At 43.4% G+C, this 19,642-nt stretch overlaps 1 protein-coding gene across 1 annotated transcript in view; it reads left to right on the forward strand.

Moving 5' to 3' along the window:
• Positions 1-19,642, forward strand: part of LOC143275304 (uncharacterized) — a 641,085-nt gene that overhangs the window by 163,143 nt on the left and 458,300 nt on the right. The window contains exons 5-6 of the mRNA XM_076579305.1: positions 8,757-8,891; positions 17,786-18,070. Of these exons, the coding sequence (XP_076435420.1) occupies positions 8,757-8,891; positions 17,786-18,070 (420 nt within the window). The remainder of the gene's footprint in view (positions 1-8,756; positions 8,892-17,785; positions 18,071-19,642) is intronic.

Below are 19,642 nucleotides of genomic sequence, written 5' to 3' on the forward strand. Positions count from 1 at the left end.
AAACCCCCCACACGCACTGCGGGTGGGTTGAGGGGTTGGGTCGTGGTGGGTTGTGCGGGTGAGGGGTGGTGGGGGGGTGAGTGGGTGGGTTGGTGAGGTGGGGTGGGGTGGGATGGTGGATCAGAAATCGGTTGCTGAACTTTTGGCATCGTGTTCTCCCAGGGAGTACGATATTCCGTTTCTTCCCCCCCCCCTATCCACCCCTCCCCCGTCCCTCCCCCAATCCCCCTCCCCCCTCGCCCCCAGCCACTACCCCCATCCTCCCCCCGTGCCCCCCCCCCGCCCCCACACCTGAAAAAAAACAAACAAACCCAAACAACAAAACAACTTCAAAAAACAAAACCAGAAAACCCAAAGAAAACTTCGCGACATAAACCACCGGTAGGAATACAACACAGTGCGATGCAGCGAAAGTTAATGCTGTTTTACAGTGTAACGCGATGCGATTCGTAGTCTGTAGTTCAGTGCTGTTTATGGTGTAACGGAATGCTGTTTTACAGTGTAACGCGATGCGATTCGTAGTGTAGTTCAGTGCTGTTTATGGTGTAACGGAATGCTGTTTTACGGTGTAACGCGATGCGATTCGTAGTGTGTAGTTCAGTGCGTGTAACGGAATGCTGTTTTACAGTGTAACGCGATGCGATTCGTAGTGTAGTTCAGTGCTGTTTATGGTGTAACGGAATGCTGTTTTACAGTGTAACGCGATGCGATTCGTAGTGTGTAGTTCAGTGCTGTTTATGGTGTAACGGAATGCTGTTTTACAGTGTAACGCGATGCGATTCGTAGTGTGTAGTTCAGTGCTGTTTATGGTATAACGGATTGCTGTTTTACAGTGTAACGCGATGCGAATCGTAGTGTAGTTCAGTGCTGTTTATGGTGTAACGGAATGCTGTTTTACAGTGTAACGCGATGCGAATCGTAGTGTAGTTCAGTGCTGTTTATGGTGTAACGGAATGCTGTTTTACAGTGTAACGCGATGCGATTCGTATTGTGTAGTTCAGTGCTGTTTATGGTATAACGGATTGCTGTTTTACAGTGTAAACGCGATGCGATTCGTAGTGTGTAGTTCAGTGCTGTTTATGGTGTAACGGAATGCTGTTTTACAGTGTAACGCGATGCGATTCGTAGTGTGTAGTTCAGTGCTGTTTATGGTGTAACGGAATGCTGTTTTACAGTGTAACGCGATGCGATTCGTAGTGTGTAGTTCAGTGCTGTTTATGGTATAACGGATTGCTGTTTTACAGTGTAACGCGATGCGATTCGTAGTGTGTAGTTCAGTGCTGTTTATGGTGTAACGGAATGCTGTTTTACAGTGTAACGCGATGCGATTCGTAGTGTGTAGTTTAGTGCCGTATTTGGTGTTATTGAATGCTGTTTTACAGTGTAACGCGATGCTAGTCGTAGTGTAATTCAGTGGTGTTTATAGTGTTATGGAATGCTGTTTTTCAGCGTACAGCGATTCTAGTCGCAGTGTAGTTCAGTGCTGTTTACAGTGTTATGAAATGCTGTTTTCAGTGTAACGCGATGCCATTCGCAGTGTAATTCAGTGCTCTTTATTTTGTTACAGATAGCTATAGCACGGTGCTGTTTATAGTGCAGTGTAAATTCAATGCTGTTTACGGTGTAATGCGATGCTGTTTTCAGTGTGTTGCATTTGTACGTGCACTGCAGTGCAATGTTACATTGAGTGTAGTGCAGAGCACAATACAGAGCAGCACAGGGCAACTTCACACTGCACAGCACAGCACAGCTCAGCACAGCACAGTACAGCTCATCAGAGTACAACACATCTCAGTACAGCACATAATAGCACAATGCAGTACAACACAGCACAGCACAGCACAGCACAGCACAGCACAGCTCAGCTCAGCACAGCTCAGCACAGCACAGCACAGCTCAGCACAGCACAGTACAGCTCATCAGAGTACAACACATCTCAGTACAGCACATAATAGCACAATGCAGTACAACACAGCACAGCACAGCACAAAAGCAACACATCTCATTACAGCACATAACAGCACAGTCCAGTACAGCACATAACAGCACAGTACAACATAGCATAGCATTGCATAGCACAGCATAGTAAGTACAGCACAGCACAGCATAGCATAGCGCAGCATAGTAGGTACAGCATAGCACAGCATAGCACAGCACAGCATAATAAGTACAGCACAGCACAGTATAGCTTAGCACAGCACAGTAGGTACAGCACAGCACAGCGCAACACAGCACACTACAGCATATAACAGTACAGCACAACATAACACACTACAGCATAGCTCAGTACACCACAAAACAGCCCAGCACAGCACATGAAAGCACAGTACAGTTGAGTACAGTACAGTTCAGTACAGCTGTATACAGCACATAGCAGCACAGCACAGCACAGCACAGCACATAACAAGCACAGTGCAATATGGCACAACACGACACAAAACAGCATACGTCATTACACCACATATCAGCACGGTGCACCGCAGCTCAGCACAGCACAGCACAGCACAATGCAGCACAGCACAGCACAGCACAGCACAGCACAGCACAGCACAGCACAGAACAGGACAATGCAGCATAGCACAGAACAGCACAGCACAGCACAGCACAGCACAGCACAGCACAATGCAGCATAGCACAGCTCAGTACAGCACAGCACAGTACAGCACAGAACAGGACAATGCAGCATAGCACAGAACAGCACAGCACAGCACAGTACAGCACAGCACAGCACAATGCAGCATAGCACAGCTCAGTACAGCACAGCACAGTACAGCACAGCACAGCACAATGCAGCATAGCACAGCTCAGTACAGCACAGCACAGTACAGCACAGCACAGCACAATGCAGCATAGCACAGCTCAGTACAGCACAGCACAGTACAGCACAGAACAGGACAATGCAGCATAGCACAGCTCAGTACAGCACAGCACAGTACAGCACAGCACAGCACAATGCAGCATAGCACAGCTCAGTACAGCACAGCACAGTACAGCACAGAACAGGACAATGCAGCATAGCACAGCACAGCACAGCACAGCACAGCACAGCACAGCACAATGCAGCACAGAACAGGACAATGCAGCATAGCACAGAACAGCACAGCACAGCACAACACAGTACAGCACAGAACAGGACAATGCAGCATAGCACAGAACAGCACAGCACAGCACAATGCAGCATAGCACAGAACAGCACAGCACAGCACAGCACAGTACAGCACAGAACAGGACAATGCAGCATAGCACAGAACAGCACAGCACAGAACAGCACAATGCAGCATAGCACAGAACAGCACAGCACAGAACAGCACAATGCAGCATATAACAGAACAGCACAGCACAGAACAGCATAGCATAGCACAGAACAGCACAGCACAGCACAGAACAGCATAATACAGAACAGCACAGCACAGCACAGCACAGAACAGCATAGCATAGCACAGAACAGCACAGCACAGCACAGCACAGCACGGAACAGCACAATACAGAACAGCACAGCACAGTGCAGAACAGCACAGTGCAGAACAGCACAGAACAGCACAATACAGAACAGCACAGCACAGAACAGCACAGTGCAGAACAGCACAATACAGAACAGCACAGCGCAGTGCAGCACAGCGCACTGCAGCATATAATAGCACAGCACATAAGAGCACAGCATAGCACACCACGGCACACCACAGCACACACTGTGATGTACTATACAATGCACTGCCCCGCAGTCTTGTAGAGAATGCTGTGGCATAGGGTCCTACTGGATGGTGCAGAGGAGCGCCCTACAGTACAACAAACAGTGTTCCCGCTTTAATTCTTAGACTTGGGAACATTTTGTAATGGCAGGTAAACTAGCTCTGCTAAGAACGCTCATGCAAGCCAGCCCAGGTAAAGCAACAAGTTCAAAAGGGGAGTAGATGCTTGGCATTGGAGCATAAACCCAAAGGCCTGGTCACAGTCTGGAGAGAGGCAGCATATATCCTGTGGACTCCTGAGTACACTGATTGACCTGATCGGGACACGAGAAAGTAAAGCAACAGGATGAAGTCGTTTATTATTATTATTATTATTATTATTATTATTATTATTATTATTCCTGTGCTTGATTCGATTTTGGAAGTGAAACTCGGAGGATAAGAAGGAAGCCCGTGCAACCTGGTTCCGGATTGTAGGCTTCTCCACTGTCAATGATTTTAGCTGATGACTGTTTTTTTCCCCTCTCAATCATATGGAAAGCGCCTTGGGTTTTTTTTCTATTTACTCGTTCATTATTTTATTTTTTGGGTCAGCTCACTGGCCTTGAACCTTGAGAACCAATACCCTGCGGATCGGAATGCACTGGTTTACCTGATAAGGACATAACATGATCTGAATGCACTGGTTTACCTGATAAGGACATAGCATGATCTGAATGCACTGGTTTACCTGATAAGGACATAGCATGATCTGAATGCACTGGTTTACCTGATAAGGACATAGCATGATCTGAATGCACTGGTTTACCTGCTAAGGACATGGCATGCTCTGAATGCACTGGTTTACCTGCTAAGGACATGGCATGATCTGAATGCACTGGTTTACCCGATAAGGAGATTACATGATCTGAATGCACTGGTTTGCCTGCTAAGGACATAGCATGCTCTGGATGTACTGGTTTACCTGATAAGGACATGACATGATCTGAATGCACTGGTTTACCTGATAAGGACATGACATGATCTGAATGCACTGGTTTACCTGATAAGGACATGCCATGATCTGAATGCACAGGTTTACCTGATAAGGACATGACATGATCTGAATGCACAGGTTTACCTGGAAAGGACATGACATGATCTGAATGCACTGGTTTACCTGGAAAGGACATGACATGATCTGAATGCACTGGTTTACCTGGAAAGGACATGACATGATGTGAATGCACTGGTTTACCTGGTAGGGACATGGCATGATGTGAATGCACTGGTTTACCTAGAAAGGACATGACATGATGTGAATGCACTGGTTTACCCTATAAGGAAATGGCATGGTCGGAATGCACTGGTTTACCTGGAAAGGACATGACATGATGTGAATGCACTGGTTTACCTGGTAGGGACATGGCATGATGTGAATGCACTGGTTTACCCTATAAGGAAATGGCATGGCCAGAATGCACTGGTTTACCTGGAAAGGACATGGCATGATCTGAATGCACTGGTTTACCCTATAAGGAAATGGCATGGTCGGAATGCACTGGTTTACCCTATAAGGACATGATCTGATCGCACGTGAACATGATGCGGCGACAACAACAAGTGCAGTCCACCGAGTGACCCCCCCCCCCCCCCCCCCCCCCCGTAAGAAGTGACTCACTCGCAGCGAGTGGCAATGGAGAGGAGGAATTTCCGAGGTATTGATCAAAGCCGAAAAGGGGGGTGCATTGATGACGAAGAGAAGGTGGTAGTGGATGAATGGGGTGGGGGTGGAAGGGAGTGAGGATGTGTAAGGCTATATTTTGTGTCGGGTGGATCAGGTGAAAAGAAATAAATAAGGAGGATCATTATGGGGGATGTACTTGGATTTTGGAAGTTGAAGTTTATTGCAGGAGCAGAGAGGTAGTGGAATTGAAAAAAAAAACCCACCTCTGCTGCTATCCAGGTATTCGGTGGCCGAGTGTGTGTGTGTGTGTGTGTGTGTGTGTGTGTGTGTGTGTGTGTGTGTGCGTGCATCTGCGTCTGCGTCTGCGTCTGTGTCTGTGGTGTGTGTGCCTCTGTGTGTGTCTGCGTGTGTGTGTGTGCGATTTTATTTTTAGACTTTGTGACATGACAGCAAAGAAAAAAAAACGTGTAAAAAAACAAACAAACCTATTACTTGGGATTTTTTATACTCGTTTGTGATTTTAGCATTATATTCTTCATTTTTTGGCGCCAGTCGTTTACTTCTCTCATCAGGAAAAAGAGCAGCGGCGCCAACAATAGTTGTTTTTTTTATTCTGTTTTGCACGTTTACGAATGTGAAGGGAAAGGGAGGTAAATGTTCCGCAAACTAACAAGAGAATGACAACTGTTGCTGTTGTGAGTAAGACGAAGGCACACGACTGCGCCGTTGCTGTGCTTCCAATTGGTTCTTCTTCTTCTTCTTCTTCTTCTTCTTCTTCTTCGTCATCATCATCATCATCATCATCATCATCATCTTCTTCTTCATTTTCATCATCATCATCATCATCATCTTCTTCTTCTTCTTCTTCTTCTTCTCCGTCATCATCATTATCATCATCTTCTTCCTTCTTCTTCTTTCACGAGACGACCAACATCAGTATGTAGATGGAAACTGTCGTGTTGTGGAAGGTTGCTGTTGGGCGCAGTTCAGCTGGGTTACCGAGGGATGTGCTATTCGCTGATAAGGTGGGATGGGGGTGCAGTCCACAAGTTCAGTCCGGTTTGTGCCCAGAGTCCTGTCGATCGCAGATTCCAGAATCAGGAACATCAATCAGGTTGGAGCAGGTCCGACTGGCCTATTCCCGATTCGCCTACTGTTTTTTTTTTATGGTGCCGCCACCTTCATGGAAAGTTCCCCTGGAAAGTTTCTTCGCTCACGTGCCCCCCCTCCCCTCCCCTTCCTACCCTTCCGCCCCTCTATCTCTGTCTTTCTAACAGACGCTCACAGACACATTAAGACACACGCAGACACACGGGCACACACACAGACACCACACACACACACACACACACACACACACACACACACACACACACACAACACAACACATACACACACAACACACACACACACACACTCACTCACTCACTCACTCACACAACACACACGCACACACATAGACACTCACACACACACACACACACACACACACACACACACACACACAGCACACCACACACACACACACACACAACACAACACACACACACACACACACACACACACACACAACACACACACACACACACACACACACACACAACACACACACACACACACACACACACATAAACACACACACACACACACACACACACACACACACACACACACACACACACACACACAACACAATACACACACACCATCAGCCTCCATGCAGGTGAAGAAGATCAGAGCCACAGAGAAACAAACCCAGCGGTAGCCCAGTGGCATTGCGCCCGATTAAGAAGCGAGCGTTCACGAGTTTGAATTCCACATCCGGACCGGGATTTGTTTTTAAAGTAATTATTAATATTATAATACTTTATCCCCCAACTGGAACTTGAGAAGTGTCCACAGGTGCAGTTTCTTTTATCATATAGACCGGGATTTTTACCATCCCTCTTTCTCCTCCTCTATACCTCGAGTAGTGGTCTAGGTGCTAGCCTTTCCTATGAGATGATAAATCAACGTGGTTTTTCGTTGTTGTTGTTGTTGTTGTGCAGCATGCGGTTAGCGTTCGTAAAAGAGCCCACGGCAAGAAAAGGGTTGTCCCTGGCAACAAATCTGTTATGTTAGAGAAAGCCACTTTGATGGTAGAAGAAATGTACCTGCAGAAAAAAAAAGAAAAAAAAAGTGGCTCTCTACCGTGGCAACTTGTGCCGTCCGTCGGCGGACAGAAGTCCGATTTTCACTTAGATCTGTTGTCACAGTTTCAGTTTCAGTTACTCAAGGCGGCGTCACTGCGTTCGGACAAAATCCATATACGCTACACCACATCTGCTAGGCAGATGCCTGACCAGCAGCATAACCCAATGCGCTTAGTCAGGTCTTGAGTGCTTGCTTATATATTAATTTTGTGTACCTATCAGAGTGGATTTTTTTTACACAGAATTTTGCCAGAGGACAACACTCTCGTTACCATGGGTTCTTTTCCAGTGCGCCAAGTGCGTTCTGCAGACGGGACCTCGGTTTATCGTCTCATCCGATTGACTAGTCGCTCAGATTGATTTTCCAGTCAAACCTGGGAGAAAGGGCGAGAGCGGGATTTGAACCCACACCCTCTCAGACTCTCTATATTGGCAGCTGAGCGTTTTAACCATACTGCCACCTTCCTCCGTTATCGCCAAACTTCCTTATTCACGGATATGCTGCACAATACCTTGGTTAGACAGAAGAATGGACAGTAGGATTAATATATTGTGTCTATGACTTTTTTGTTATGAATATATTCCAACAAATCTGCCCTTTCATAATGATTTCTATGACTGTCTTCACTTCTACAAACAACCCCATATCGCACTCTTAAGCTCAGCTGCTTCAGAGACAGTTTGTTTCCTGCGTTCCCAGATTCAACACACTCCACTGACGGCCGCCGCTACTCTTTCTGTCATTAGACCTTTCAATTGAAATGAACTTCCTCTTTCTCTTCGTCAAATCTGAAAATCAGCTCTTTCCAATCTGGCCTAAACAAACAACAACTCCTCTTTTCAACGTAGCACCCAAAACTCCTTAAAACCCCTCACCACGCCTTGTACTCATCTCGGTATACAGTGTCTCCTCTTCTTAAATGTATGTAGGTTTCATCTTCATCATCATCATCATCAACAACAGCAGCAGCAGGAGCAGCAGTAGCAGCAGCAGCACAATCAGCACAATCATTTTCATCATCGTCATTATTGTGCAAATGTGTTTGAAAAGCGCTTTTTGAGCTTGGTCTCTGGCCAGGATAGGTGCTAAATGAGTATCTATATCAGTCAGTCAGTCAATCATCATTATCATTATTATTGTTAGTCGTAGTAGTAGTAGTAGTAGTATTGTTGTTGCTGTCGTTACCTACACTTCTGTGTTTGTCACAGGGTCTGTGGAGCCAGACCAGCTGCCACTGGAGCAGCAGAAGCGACTGTCAGAGATCATCGAGGCCATGATCTCCCTGCTGAAACTGCAGGGGGGCGCTATGCGCGCTGACGTGGAGGAGCTGGGCGGCACTGAAGGTAAAGGAGGGATTCGATTGGTTGAAAGTAGGGAAACTTGACCTGCGACAAAAAAAAGGAAAGGGTGGGAGAAGCGGTTGTGGGCGGAGGGGTGGGGGTGGGGGTAAACGGCTGAGGGTTAGTATGAACTGTTCTCCTCACTGCACACAGACAGGCAGACGTATATACAGACGCACATATACAGACACAGACACGCGTACACAGACAGAAACACACACACACACACACACACACACACACACACACACACACACACACACACACACACACTGACATACAGACAGACAAGACAGAGACACACACAGAGGCACACGCAGACACACACACTGACTGACTGAAACCATTTATTGTCAGATTAACTGTTTGTTGTACTGACATTTTCGCAACCATTTGAATAAAATATTAACTGAGCAACACAAGGAAAATTCTGATTTGAGGAAGGTATGATTTAAAAAACAAAACAAAAACAAAAAAACAAAACAAAACAAAAAAAAAAAAAAAAAAAAAAAAAAAAAAAAAAAAAAAACATTTAACAAGTCAAGGTACCAAATTTCATTAATATCATTATCTCCAAAAAATATTCTAACGCGCGCACATACATACGTTTCTCCCCCACCCTCTCTCTACATACATCCATGCATGCACACAAATGCCCATTATAATTCCCCTACCTCATTCCCCTGCCCACTCACACACACACACACACACACACACACACACACACACACACACACACACACACACACACACACACACACACACACACACACACACACACACACACATATTCACACTGTCTCTCACTCTTTCTCATCAAATTAAGGTTTCGTAATGTAATCAAGACGACATATTACCTGTTAGGGTCGAACAGTTCCACTAATTAGAATAATGGGAACTTTGCTCTACAAGTAAATCTGACGCTATCACCCAAAACGAAACACTACTTTGGATTAAATAAAACAGAGGGGAACCTCTGCAACAGAAAGGGGATGAAACAAATTAGAAAAACCGACCAATTGGATGGCTTTTAATTAGGTCAACTGCGGTTTTTGTCAGAGACCAACCATTTTCTTTGCTAGGGTGAAAAACGCTGGACATGACTAATGGAAGATTAAAGGCTGTAATCATATCATGAAGGGGTTTGAAATGTAAATGTGTATCTGGACATTCGAGCAAAAAATGTGGGATGTCAAGGGTCTTACCACAAATACATAGTGGTGACGGTTTCAAAAATCTGCATAACCATGCATTAGTTCTTAGCCTGTGTGTCAAGTTTCTTGTGGAAATTGATCCTGGGGGGTTCGTGCCTTTTCTTGTTGGAAGAGAGAGATCCCACCAAAGCTTCTTTTTTGAGTTTTCTAAGAACTGTTTCTGTCTGAAATTCCAGATATATGTTGAGAGAATAGTACAAGCTTCAGAAACAGAAATAGGAATATTGTGAGTGATAGAATCTGAATTGTTCGATGCCGCTTCCTTGGCACAAAAATCGGCCATTTCGTTGCCACGAAGATTAGAATGTCCAGGAACCCACAAGAGTGAAATGTCGGAGCCTCGCATAATTAACTGGTGGATTAAATACAAAATTTCGTACATAATATCTGCTCGTTCAGATGAAGATTGATTATTTAAAGCCATCAATGCTGATTTTGAATCAGACAGTATAAGGATTTTTGCAGGCACAAGAGGCATATCACTAAAAAAGGTGAAAGCCATCAGAATTGCAAACAATTCAGCAGTAAAAATTGAACAACCTTTAGTTAAGTGGAATCTCTTTTTAATGTTAAGCTCGGGGATTACAAAAGCGGCTCCAACTTCAGAGTTACTACTAATTGATCCATCTGTGAAAACACGGAGGTAATATTTGAAACGTGTATGAATTAGTTCTTTGGCCCGAGAGGCAATAATGAGTGGACTGTCACTCTTTTTTAATTGTCCATATGTAAAAATAATATTTGCTTGCTCAGTCAGCCAAGGCGGATGAAAACAATTCGGAATTTTCGCAATCTGGGAAAGAGGCAGACTGCAACTCTCAAAGACTGACTTAGTAAAATCGAACAAGGACGTGTATACAGCTTTGTTACGAATTTCTCTACAGATGTACGTTTCTTCATCAATTTCAGAGACAACCGAATTTGGAACAGCTCTAGCCCTTACCATGTAGTTACAGGCACATAATTTCCTGTGTTCAGGTAATGGCAAAACACCAGCTTCTTTGTATGTTTTGTCGATTGAAGCCCATCGCGGTAACCCAAGTGCAATCTTAAAAGCTAAGGAATCAATACTTGTCAGTTTATGAAGATCAGAGTTTGAAGCAGTGAAATAGATTTCCTGACCATATGATATAATTGAGCGGACTAGTCCCATTGCAGCATTGATCAGATTATTGCCACAATTTATAACAGGGATTCCAGAAAGCACACGTAATAGAGCGATTTTCTTCCTCGCTTTCACAATAAGGTAGTTTATATGCTTAGTCCAAAAAAGTTTATAATGGAAGATAACACCGAGAAATTTCACCTGTTTATTCGGATATATGATAGTGTCATTTACCTGTATTTTAATAGCATCCCTACCTTCAAATTCAATCAACTTTTTAGTAAATATGACGAAAACAGTCTTTTCAGCAGACAGGAGAAAACCACTTTCCTTCATATATTCCACAATGTTGTCGATGGCATCTTGAAAATGCTTAATAATTTTATTTCGTTTTGATGTATTTTTTGTAATATTACAGTTTACATTCTTCCAGAGAGCTATGTCATCTGCATAAGCTACTAATGTAGCACCATTTGTGTTGATATTTTTCATATCATAAAGCATTAGTGAAAACAGAGTGGGAGAAATCACACTTCCCTGGGGAACACCCATATTGACGGACCTTGATCTGGATAATATACCCCCTAATCTCACCTGGAATGTCCTCTGGGATAAGAATGACTTAAGAAATTTTAGAAATCGACCTCCCAACCCTACTGTATTTGCTTTATGAATCAATTTATAGTGCCACACAGAGTCATAGGCTCTATGAATATCAAAGAAAGTTGCGACCGTGGAGTGACGCTTTGCGAGTGCCTTCTTAACATGAGAAGTTAGATGGACGACATGATCAGTAACACCCCTACCTCTTCTAAAACCAGCCTGGAAAGTAGGTAAAATTCCTTTCTTCTCCAGAAAGTGTTCTAATCTAGTTTTCAAAATTCTTTCAAAAACCTTCCCAAGATGGGGAGTTAACGAAACAGGTCGGTAACTGGAAGGGCTAGATTTAGGTTTTCCTTGTTTGTGAATAGGTACTATGGTTGCTTTCTTCCAATCAGTTGGAAGGATACCAGAATTCCAGCAAATCTGAAAAAAAACTAACACTCTTTTTAAAAAGATATTTGGAAAATGTCTGATCATATTGTACGATATTGGATCTGAGCCTGTCGCAACTTTCCCTGACTTAACAGCATTGAGAGCACGGTATAGATCCCCCAGCGTTAGGTCTGCATTAATGTAAGATGCACTGCTATCATTCTTATCCATTTCACAGGGGCAGTTCATATCTTCAAACTGTTTCCTTCTCTTTTGCTCATAGGATGGCAAGTATTCTGTCTGACTCATTTTTGCGAATGTATCCGCAAATAACTCGGCTTTCTCTTCCCTAGTTTTATACACCATATCATTTTCATACAAAGGAGGATCAGGAAGATTATAGACACCCTTTATTTGCTTTATTTCTCCCCACAGTTTTGAAGAGGCAGTTGGGTTGCTAGTACAGTCGTTAATCAGATTTGTGTAGTACATCTTTTTGGCAGCAGCCACTGTTTTATTACTAAAACTATTAGCCTGTTTATACTTGTTGTGCAGTTCTGATACTCTTTCTTTGGATTCGATTTTTCGATACCTATGCCAGTTTTTGAAAGCCTCTGTTTTCTTTTTGACTGCTATTTCACATGAGCTGTTCCACCAAGGATTACCAGACCGTTTTGGATTGGCTATATACTTTACTTTTGGAATTGAACCATCAGCAGCCTTCAGAATAACATTCCTTAGAGACCGATAACAAATTTCTAAATCTTCTTGTGATGTAACATCAGTGTTGAAATTTAAATCAGCAGAGTAATAAGCCAGCATATTACCAAACAGATCCCAGTTTGCTTTCTTTTCATTATATTTCAACCCCATATTATCTTTAATTATGTGTTGACGATTCCAGGCGGGTGCTTGAGCCAAGTCCAGCACAACGTGTCGGTCTCATTGAGGGCTCGCGGCTGATTCCGGAGGGAGGACAAACAGGGAGGACTGTGACACATAGTTTGCAACGTCATCTCTCGGAATTGTCGGATGCCCCCGTCAGCGTCGATTCTCCACACGCGCCAATACATAAACAGACAGATCTATCACTCCGCAGGTCTAGTTGTCGACACACGTTTTCCTTGGTACTTTTTCACAAACGGTCCCCATAACATTTTAAAATGTGACAACATTCACTAAATTAAACGTCGCCGACCTTGCTACCGACTTGGGGCAGCCGGAGCCTGAACATTTAACATTTGAATCTGTTAATTTTACAGACGTGATGTATTGGTGTGCCTGTGTATGTTGAAGAGAAGACTGACATGTTGAGGATATATTAGATTTATTTTCGGTGAATATAAGTAGGTTTCTAAATTTACTATAATAAGCTAGCTTTCCTGTCACCAAATTTAGTTTCAGAATATAATTCTAACATTCAACAAAGTTAGGTATCGATATTTGTGACAGTGTGGACTATTGCAGTTTTACCTTTTACTTTGTTTATTATTATTAATATCATTTATCTATTCATCCATTCATTTTGCTTGTTTGTTTTTAATACATGATGCAGTGATGTCAAACGTCACAACCTTCAATGCATTCCTGGAAAACCCAGATCTTTTAAATCAGACCAAAGTTTCTCAATTGAAGAAACTACTATCTGAAAATAATCTCCCCAAACATGGGAAGAAAAAACATCTGATAAACAGGTTAAAATCATTTTTCATTGAAGAAATTCTCAAAGAGAGAGATGAACATGTATCTATGTCCAACTCATCATCGTCATCATCTCCATCGTCCCCACCTTGTTCGTCCAAATCAGAGGATATGTCTTGTGACAGGGAGACCACGCCGTCATCCTGGCCTACAGTGTCAAATGAAACTTCTGTTTCGTTTCAATTTCCAGTCCTTTTGGAGGACACAAAAAAGGGATCGGCCACACTGAGTGGTATTGGAATCCTCAGTAAAAAATTATGGAACAACACTATTGGTCCCATCCTCGGTCAAAAACAGCTGTCATCGGGTAAGTGGCTGATCGGTTGTACTTCTGCTGATCAGCAAAAATCACTTCTAAAATGTGAAAGTTTGGCTGGCATAACTATCAAATGTTCAGTTCCGGAGGTTTTTACTGAAGGGGTGATAAAACCAATCCCCCTGGAAACCAATCTCTTAGAACTTCAAAGAGAATTTACAAATGTTAAATCTATGAAAAGACTAAAAAATAAGGATGGAAGCGAATCGCGCGCCGTTAAGATTACCTTTTTGACACGCAGTCTTCCGAAGCAAATCTCATTAGGGTATCAGTCATTCGCGGTGAAATCCTACGTCCCACAGGTATTTCGATGCACCCGCTGCAACCGTTTGGGACACACCAAAAATGCGTGCCGAGCCAAACAAGTATGCGGAAGATGTGGTCTCCCTGGCCATGATGCTCACACCTGTGCGCATTCCAAAAAATGTGTGAATTGTCAAGGGAATCATGCAGCTTCTTTCCCTGGCTGCCCCGAGTATAAAATTAGAGTACTTGCCGGTAAAATAAAATCATCCAGTCATATGCCATATGTTGAAGCCATCGCTCTAGCCCGGGCACAGTCAGTGAACCAAGACGCAGACAGCCGGTCTCTAGCGGGCGAGGAAAAATTAAACCTACCACTAATAATCCAAAGTCATATGCATTAGCACTAAGAAATGGCATCACTAAATCTCCAGTCAGGGATATCCCGCCAACTGTAACTGCCAAGAACGTGCATGGAAAATTACTACATGGGTCCAAACACCCGTTGGAGACAGACAAGACAGACAAGGACAGGTTTACATTGGAAGATAGAACTGACAACACACAAGAAAATAACAAATCTGGCAAATCATCTAGCTGTTCAGAACAGTCAACACCATTACGGAAACATATCAGCTCACAGCAGTATGCATCTGATCAAACATCAAGCTGTTCAGAACAATCAACACCATCCTGCAAAACCCCTGTCAATACACGTCAACCAACATTTGTGAAGACCAACTCCAATCAGAGAAAAGAATCAATCTCACCAGCGTCTGCAATTTCCGATCCTTCTGATTTTGTACTTGGAAGTATAATCACGTTTTTGGAAAACCTTTCTTATCAGTTTGTCAGCATCATGAAAACCATAACGGGCGTCATGACGTCCTCCATCTCTGAACTGAAATCAATATTGTCAAATTGCCGTGTGAATTCCAAATGATTGTATGTAAGGTAAATGTGTCTTTATTTTTTCTTTTCCTGAAGTACATTAGACAGATACTCTTTATTATATGTATCTATTCACTTATGCAGACAGCAGGATGTAATGATGATGGGTGTGGCGCAGGCCTATTTCGCTTTTTGCAATGGAACTGTAGAAGTAAATGTAATTTTGACTATCTGATCCATTTTCTGCAAGATCACAACTATCATATAATTGCCCTCCAGTCCCTCAATTGTTATAAAAGCAATCTCCCTAAGTTAGAGGGTTACTTCTACCCTCCAGTTATTGATGAAACAGAGCGCAAAGGAAAAGTTAAAGTTGCAACCTATATTTCAGATTCAATCATATATAAAGCTAGAAAACCACCATGTTATAGTATAGACAAACGTTTGTATTCTTCAACTATAGAGCTTTCTGTCTTAGATAAAACATTAATTGTAGTTAACTGTTACTACCCTGATGGAGTTTCAAGAGGTGAAGCTGACTGGTTAATGGATTTAGATTTATCCCATAGCTGGATAATTCTAGGGGATTTTAATGCGCACCATGCCTTGTGGTCGGACAAAAATTGCGAATTCACAACCAACAATGAATATCTAGCGAATACCATAGTTCATTCTAACTTAACTATATTAAATGATGGTTCAATAACAAGAATCGCTGATCGGGCAGATCAAAAAAATTCTTCAATAGACATTTCTTTGGTGTCGACTGATATAAATCCATACTGTGAATGGCAAGTTCTCAAAACACCACTGGGGAGTGACCACCTTCCTAGACACACACACACACACACACACACACACGCGCGCGCGCGCGCGCGCGAGAGAGAGAGAGAGAACAAAGTTGCTCAGAGAAGGGCGAACGGGGAAGGTGGAGGATGTTGTTGCGATATATCATTTGCATGTGAAGTGTGTGTGTGTGTGTGTGTGTGTGTGTGTGTGTGTGTGATCCACCAGGGCTTTGAGAAAGAAAGGGTCATTTCTCACTGCTTATGATTAGACAGCCAAACAAGAAAACCGAAAATGAATAAGTGTTTCTTTGCTGACATCGAAAACCCGGAAACCTTTACCAAAAAAAAAAAATCTGAAACGGGAACGCTTGAAAAAGTAAGGACTGCTTTTAATTGGCTTAAACGTTTGAATTAGAGTATGCAAATTACTAAAAGAAGCAGTTCGTTTGATAAATTGAAGCTTGAAAACCCTATACACATCAATACAATCGAGAGATGAAAACAATGGCTGATTTTGGTTGGGTTTTTTTTTGGTTGAAACTGAAAGCCTCCAATCAGAACGAAATAACGGCTGAAGAGAGTGCCTGCTTTCAAACGGTAAAGTTAAGCGTACCAAATGAAAGAAAATCCCAAACCGTGAATGGTGGTTGTTATGGGAACACGGGCGCATTTTTCTGGTAAATCGGAATCATTTTTCAAAGACAGTCAAAGGTGAAAGAAGGTTTAGTTTCCCTTATCAAGACGAAAAGCATCATCGTCTTCATGGCCATGTCTTTTCTGTCACGAACGTCTTTCGATCTCTGCCGTTTTTAGCCTTTACCTGAGTTCAGCGCTTCGTTTGAAGGGGTAAACAATATGTCTAAACGCTGACCCAGTCTGGTTTTTACTGCTCTTATTACCAAACAGGTTCTGTTTTGAATGTCGCCTTCCATTGTGTCTTTGCTGGCTAAGGGCTTGCGTTACATTGCAAAGAGTAATTTGTTGGAATTCAATTTGTTTCAGTTCTTTCTGCACGAATTGAAGTTTTGCCAAGGACAGTCGACATTGTTACTTATATATATATATATATATATATATATATATATATTTATTTTTATTTTTTTAATCCATCCCCATTCAAACTTTGTAAATGCCGACCGTCCTCTCGGTTTTTGTCACTGATACAACGCTAAGAAAAGTTTCATTAGTCTGGGTTCAGTGTGTGTGTGTGTGTGTGTGTGTGTGTGTGTGTGTGTGTGTTCTATGCAGGTGCACATTGTCTGAGAAATATTGAACGGTAGTGAGACATCTGTTTGGATGTGTGTTTTCCCAGAGTTTCCTTCCCTGATCATCAGATATCTTGGGAATGGCAGTCAGTCAGTCCTCAACTTTATCTTTTCTTACTTTTCTTTTCCATTTGTTTTTTTGTTGATGATAAATGGAAATATGATTATATGTAGAATCAGTTACGCTTGGTACATACATCCCCTTGACATTTGCGAACAGATTCTGAAGGAAACCCCCTAAGCGGCAGTGAGTCGTTCCTCCACGGTATCTTTTCTTCTTTTCTTTCTTTTTTTGTTTCATTCATTTTGTTGATAATAGTAGATAAATGGAAATGTGATAACAATAATATAGAATAAATTACGCTGGAACCATACATCCCCGTGTCAATCTGCCCACAGATCCTGAAGGAAACCCCCCAGCGGAGCACGACCCCCTTGCCACACTGGCTGCTGCCGCACTCACCGATGGCGATGTTGAGAAAAAGAGCGACGACGACGACGACGACGACGATGGTGATGACGGTGAGGAGCCGATCGCGGAAAGAGCGGCGATGGAAGGTGGTGATGAGCCCTTTGACGTTTCCCCACCTGGCGACGATGACAGTGGTGGTGACGATGAAGATGACGATGGGGTGGACAAGAAGTCGTCTGCCCCAATGAGGAGGGAAGAGGAGGCCGCGTCTGGTGAGTTTGGGATTAGTGACTGATCGATTAGTTGGTTGGTTGCTTGGTTGAGCGGTAGACACATGATCCTCCAAATTTGAACACGTTACTCCTCTCTTCCACTCTCTTCACTGGCTACCAGTTTTAAAACGAATCGAATACAAGCTTTCTGCTCTGAACGTTTTCTGCCCTCTCAAGCTCTGGCCCTCACTACCTCTCTGACCTCCTTGAAGTGTACATTCCAAACTCGTCACCTTCGTTCTGCTTCTGATACCAGGCTTTTAAAACTCCCTGTTGTTAAAAAGAAGCAACAGGGTCAGAGATCTTTTTCATTCTAGGCTCCATCATTGTGGAACAAATTACCAAAAAGAAATTGCGTCATCCTGCCTCGCTGAAATCTCTAAAGTCTGCCCTGAAAACACACCTTTTCCAACAACAGCAGTAACAGCAGTTTTATTTATTCATTTTTCATTCGTTTTTCTTTGTTCTTGATCATTGTTTTTTTGGGTTTTTTTTTTCTAATCTTAGTGTGATCTGGTTTTGGGTGCATGTTTTGTTGAGGAGAGGCTGTTTGCCGTGTGTGTGTGTGTGTGTGGGGGGGGGGGGGGGGGGGGGGGCGGGGGGGGGGGGAGGTGTCCGTGCGTTCGTGTGCCTGGGTGCGTGTTGCAGGGATGCGGTTTTCTGGAGGGCGTCATAGGTGGATGGGTAGTTTCCAACGTTCAGTTGCGTGAGTTTTTCACGAGCTTCCGTTTGTGTGAGCGGGTGGGGGTGGGGGTTGGAGCGGAGTATTGATGGGGAGGTGGGGAGTGGGGAATGAAATGTAAAGCGCTTTGAGCAGTATTTCTGGAGAAATGCGCTATATAAATGTCCATTATTGTTATTGATATGATAATAATAATAATAATAATAATAATAATAATAATAATAATAATTATTATAATTATTATTATATCGATCGATTGATATTATGATGGCCTGACCAGCGCGTTGGGTTTATGTGAAGGTCGGGCATCTGCACCGTTATTTTCTTCTTCTTCTTCTTCTTCCATATTTTGATGTGGTGTAGCGAATATGGATCAGTCTTCTGACACTGTTTTTTTTTTTTTTTGTATCTGTGTGTCTGTGTTCCTCTGTAATTATCTCCACGTGTCTGTCTGTTTATTCATCAGAGTGTGTTTGTTTGTGTGTGTGTGTGTGTGTGTGTGTGTGTGTGTGTGTGTGTGTGTGCGTTCGTGCGTGCGTGCTTCGCGCGTATGTGTGTGCGTGCATACGTGAACGCGTGTGTGTATGCGTGCGTGTGTGTGTGTGCGTGCGTGAGTGCGTGCGTGTGTGTGTGTGTGTGTGTGCGTGTGGTGCGTGCGTGCGTGCGTGCTCGCGTGTGTGTGTGTGTGTGTGTGTGTGTGTGTCTCCCTGCTCCTCTTTCCTCCATCACTCTGTCCTGTCTGAGCGTTTCACGCATTTCCCCTCCACGTCTTGCCCAGCACTCGGCCAACCGTCAATCTCTGTCTGCCTCTCTCTCTCTCTCTCTCTCTCTCTCTCTCTTCATTCTTTCATTTTTATTCTTTCTTCCTTCTCTGTCTCCCTATCTCTGTC

This window comes from Babylonia areolata, chromosome 2 (genome assembly GCF_041734735.1).
Source record: "Babylonia areolata isolate BAREFJ2019XMU chromosome 2, ASM4173473v1, whole genome shotgun sequence".
Lineage (NCBI taxonomy): Eukaryota > Metazoa > Mollusca > Gastropoda > Neogastropoda > Buccinidae > Babylonia > Babylonia areolata.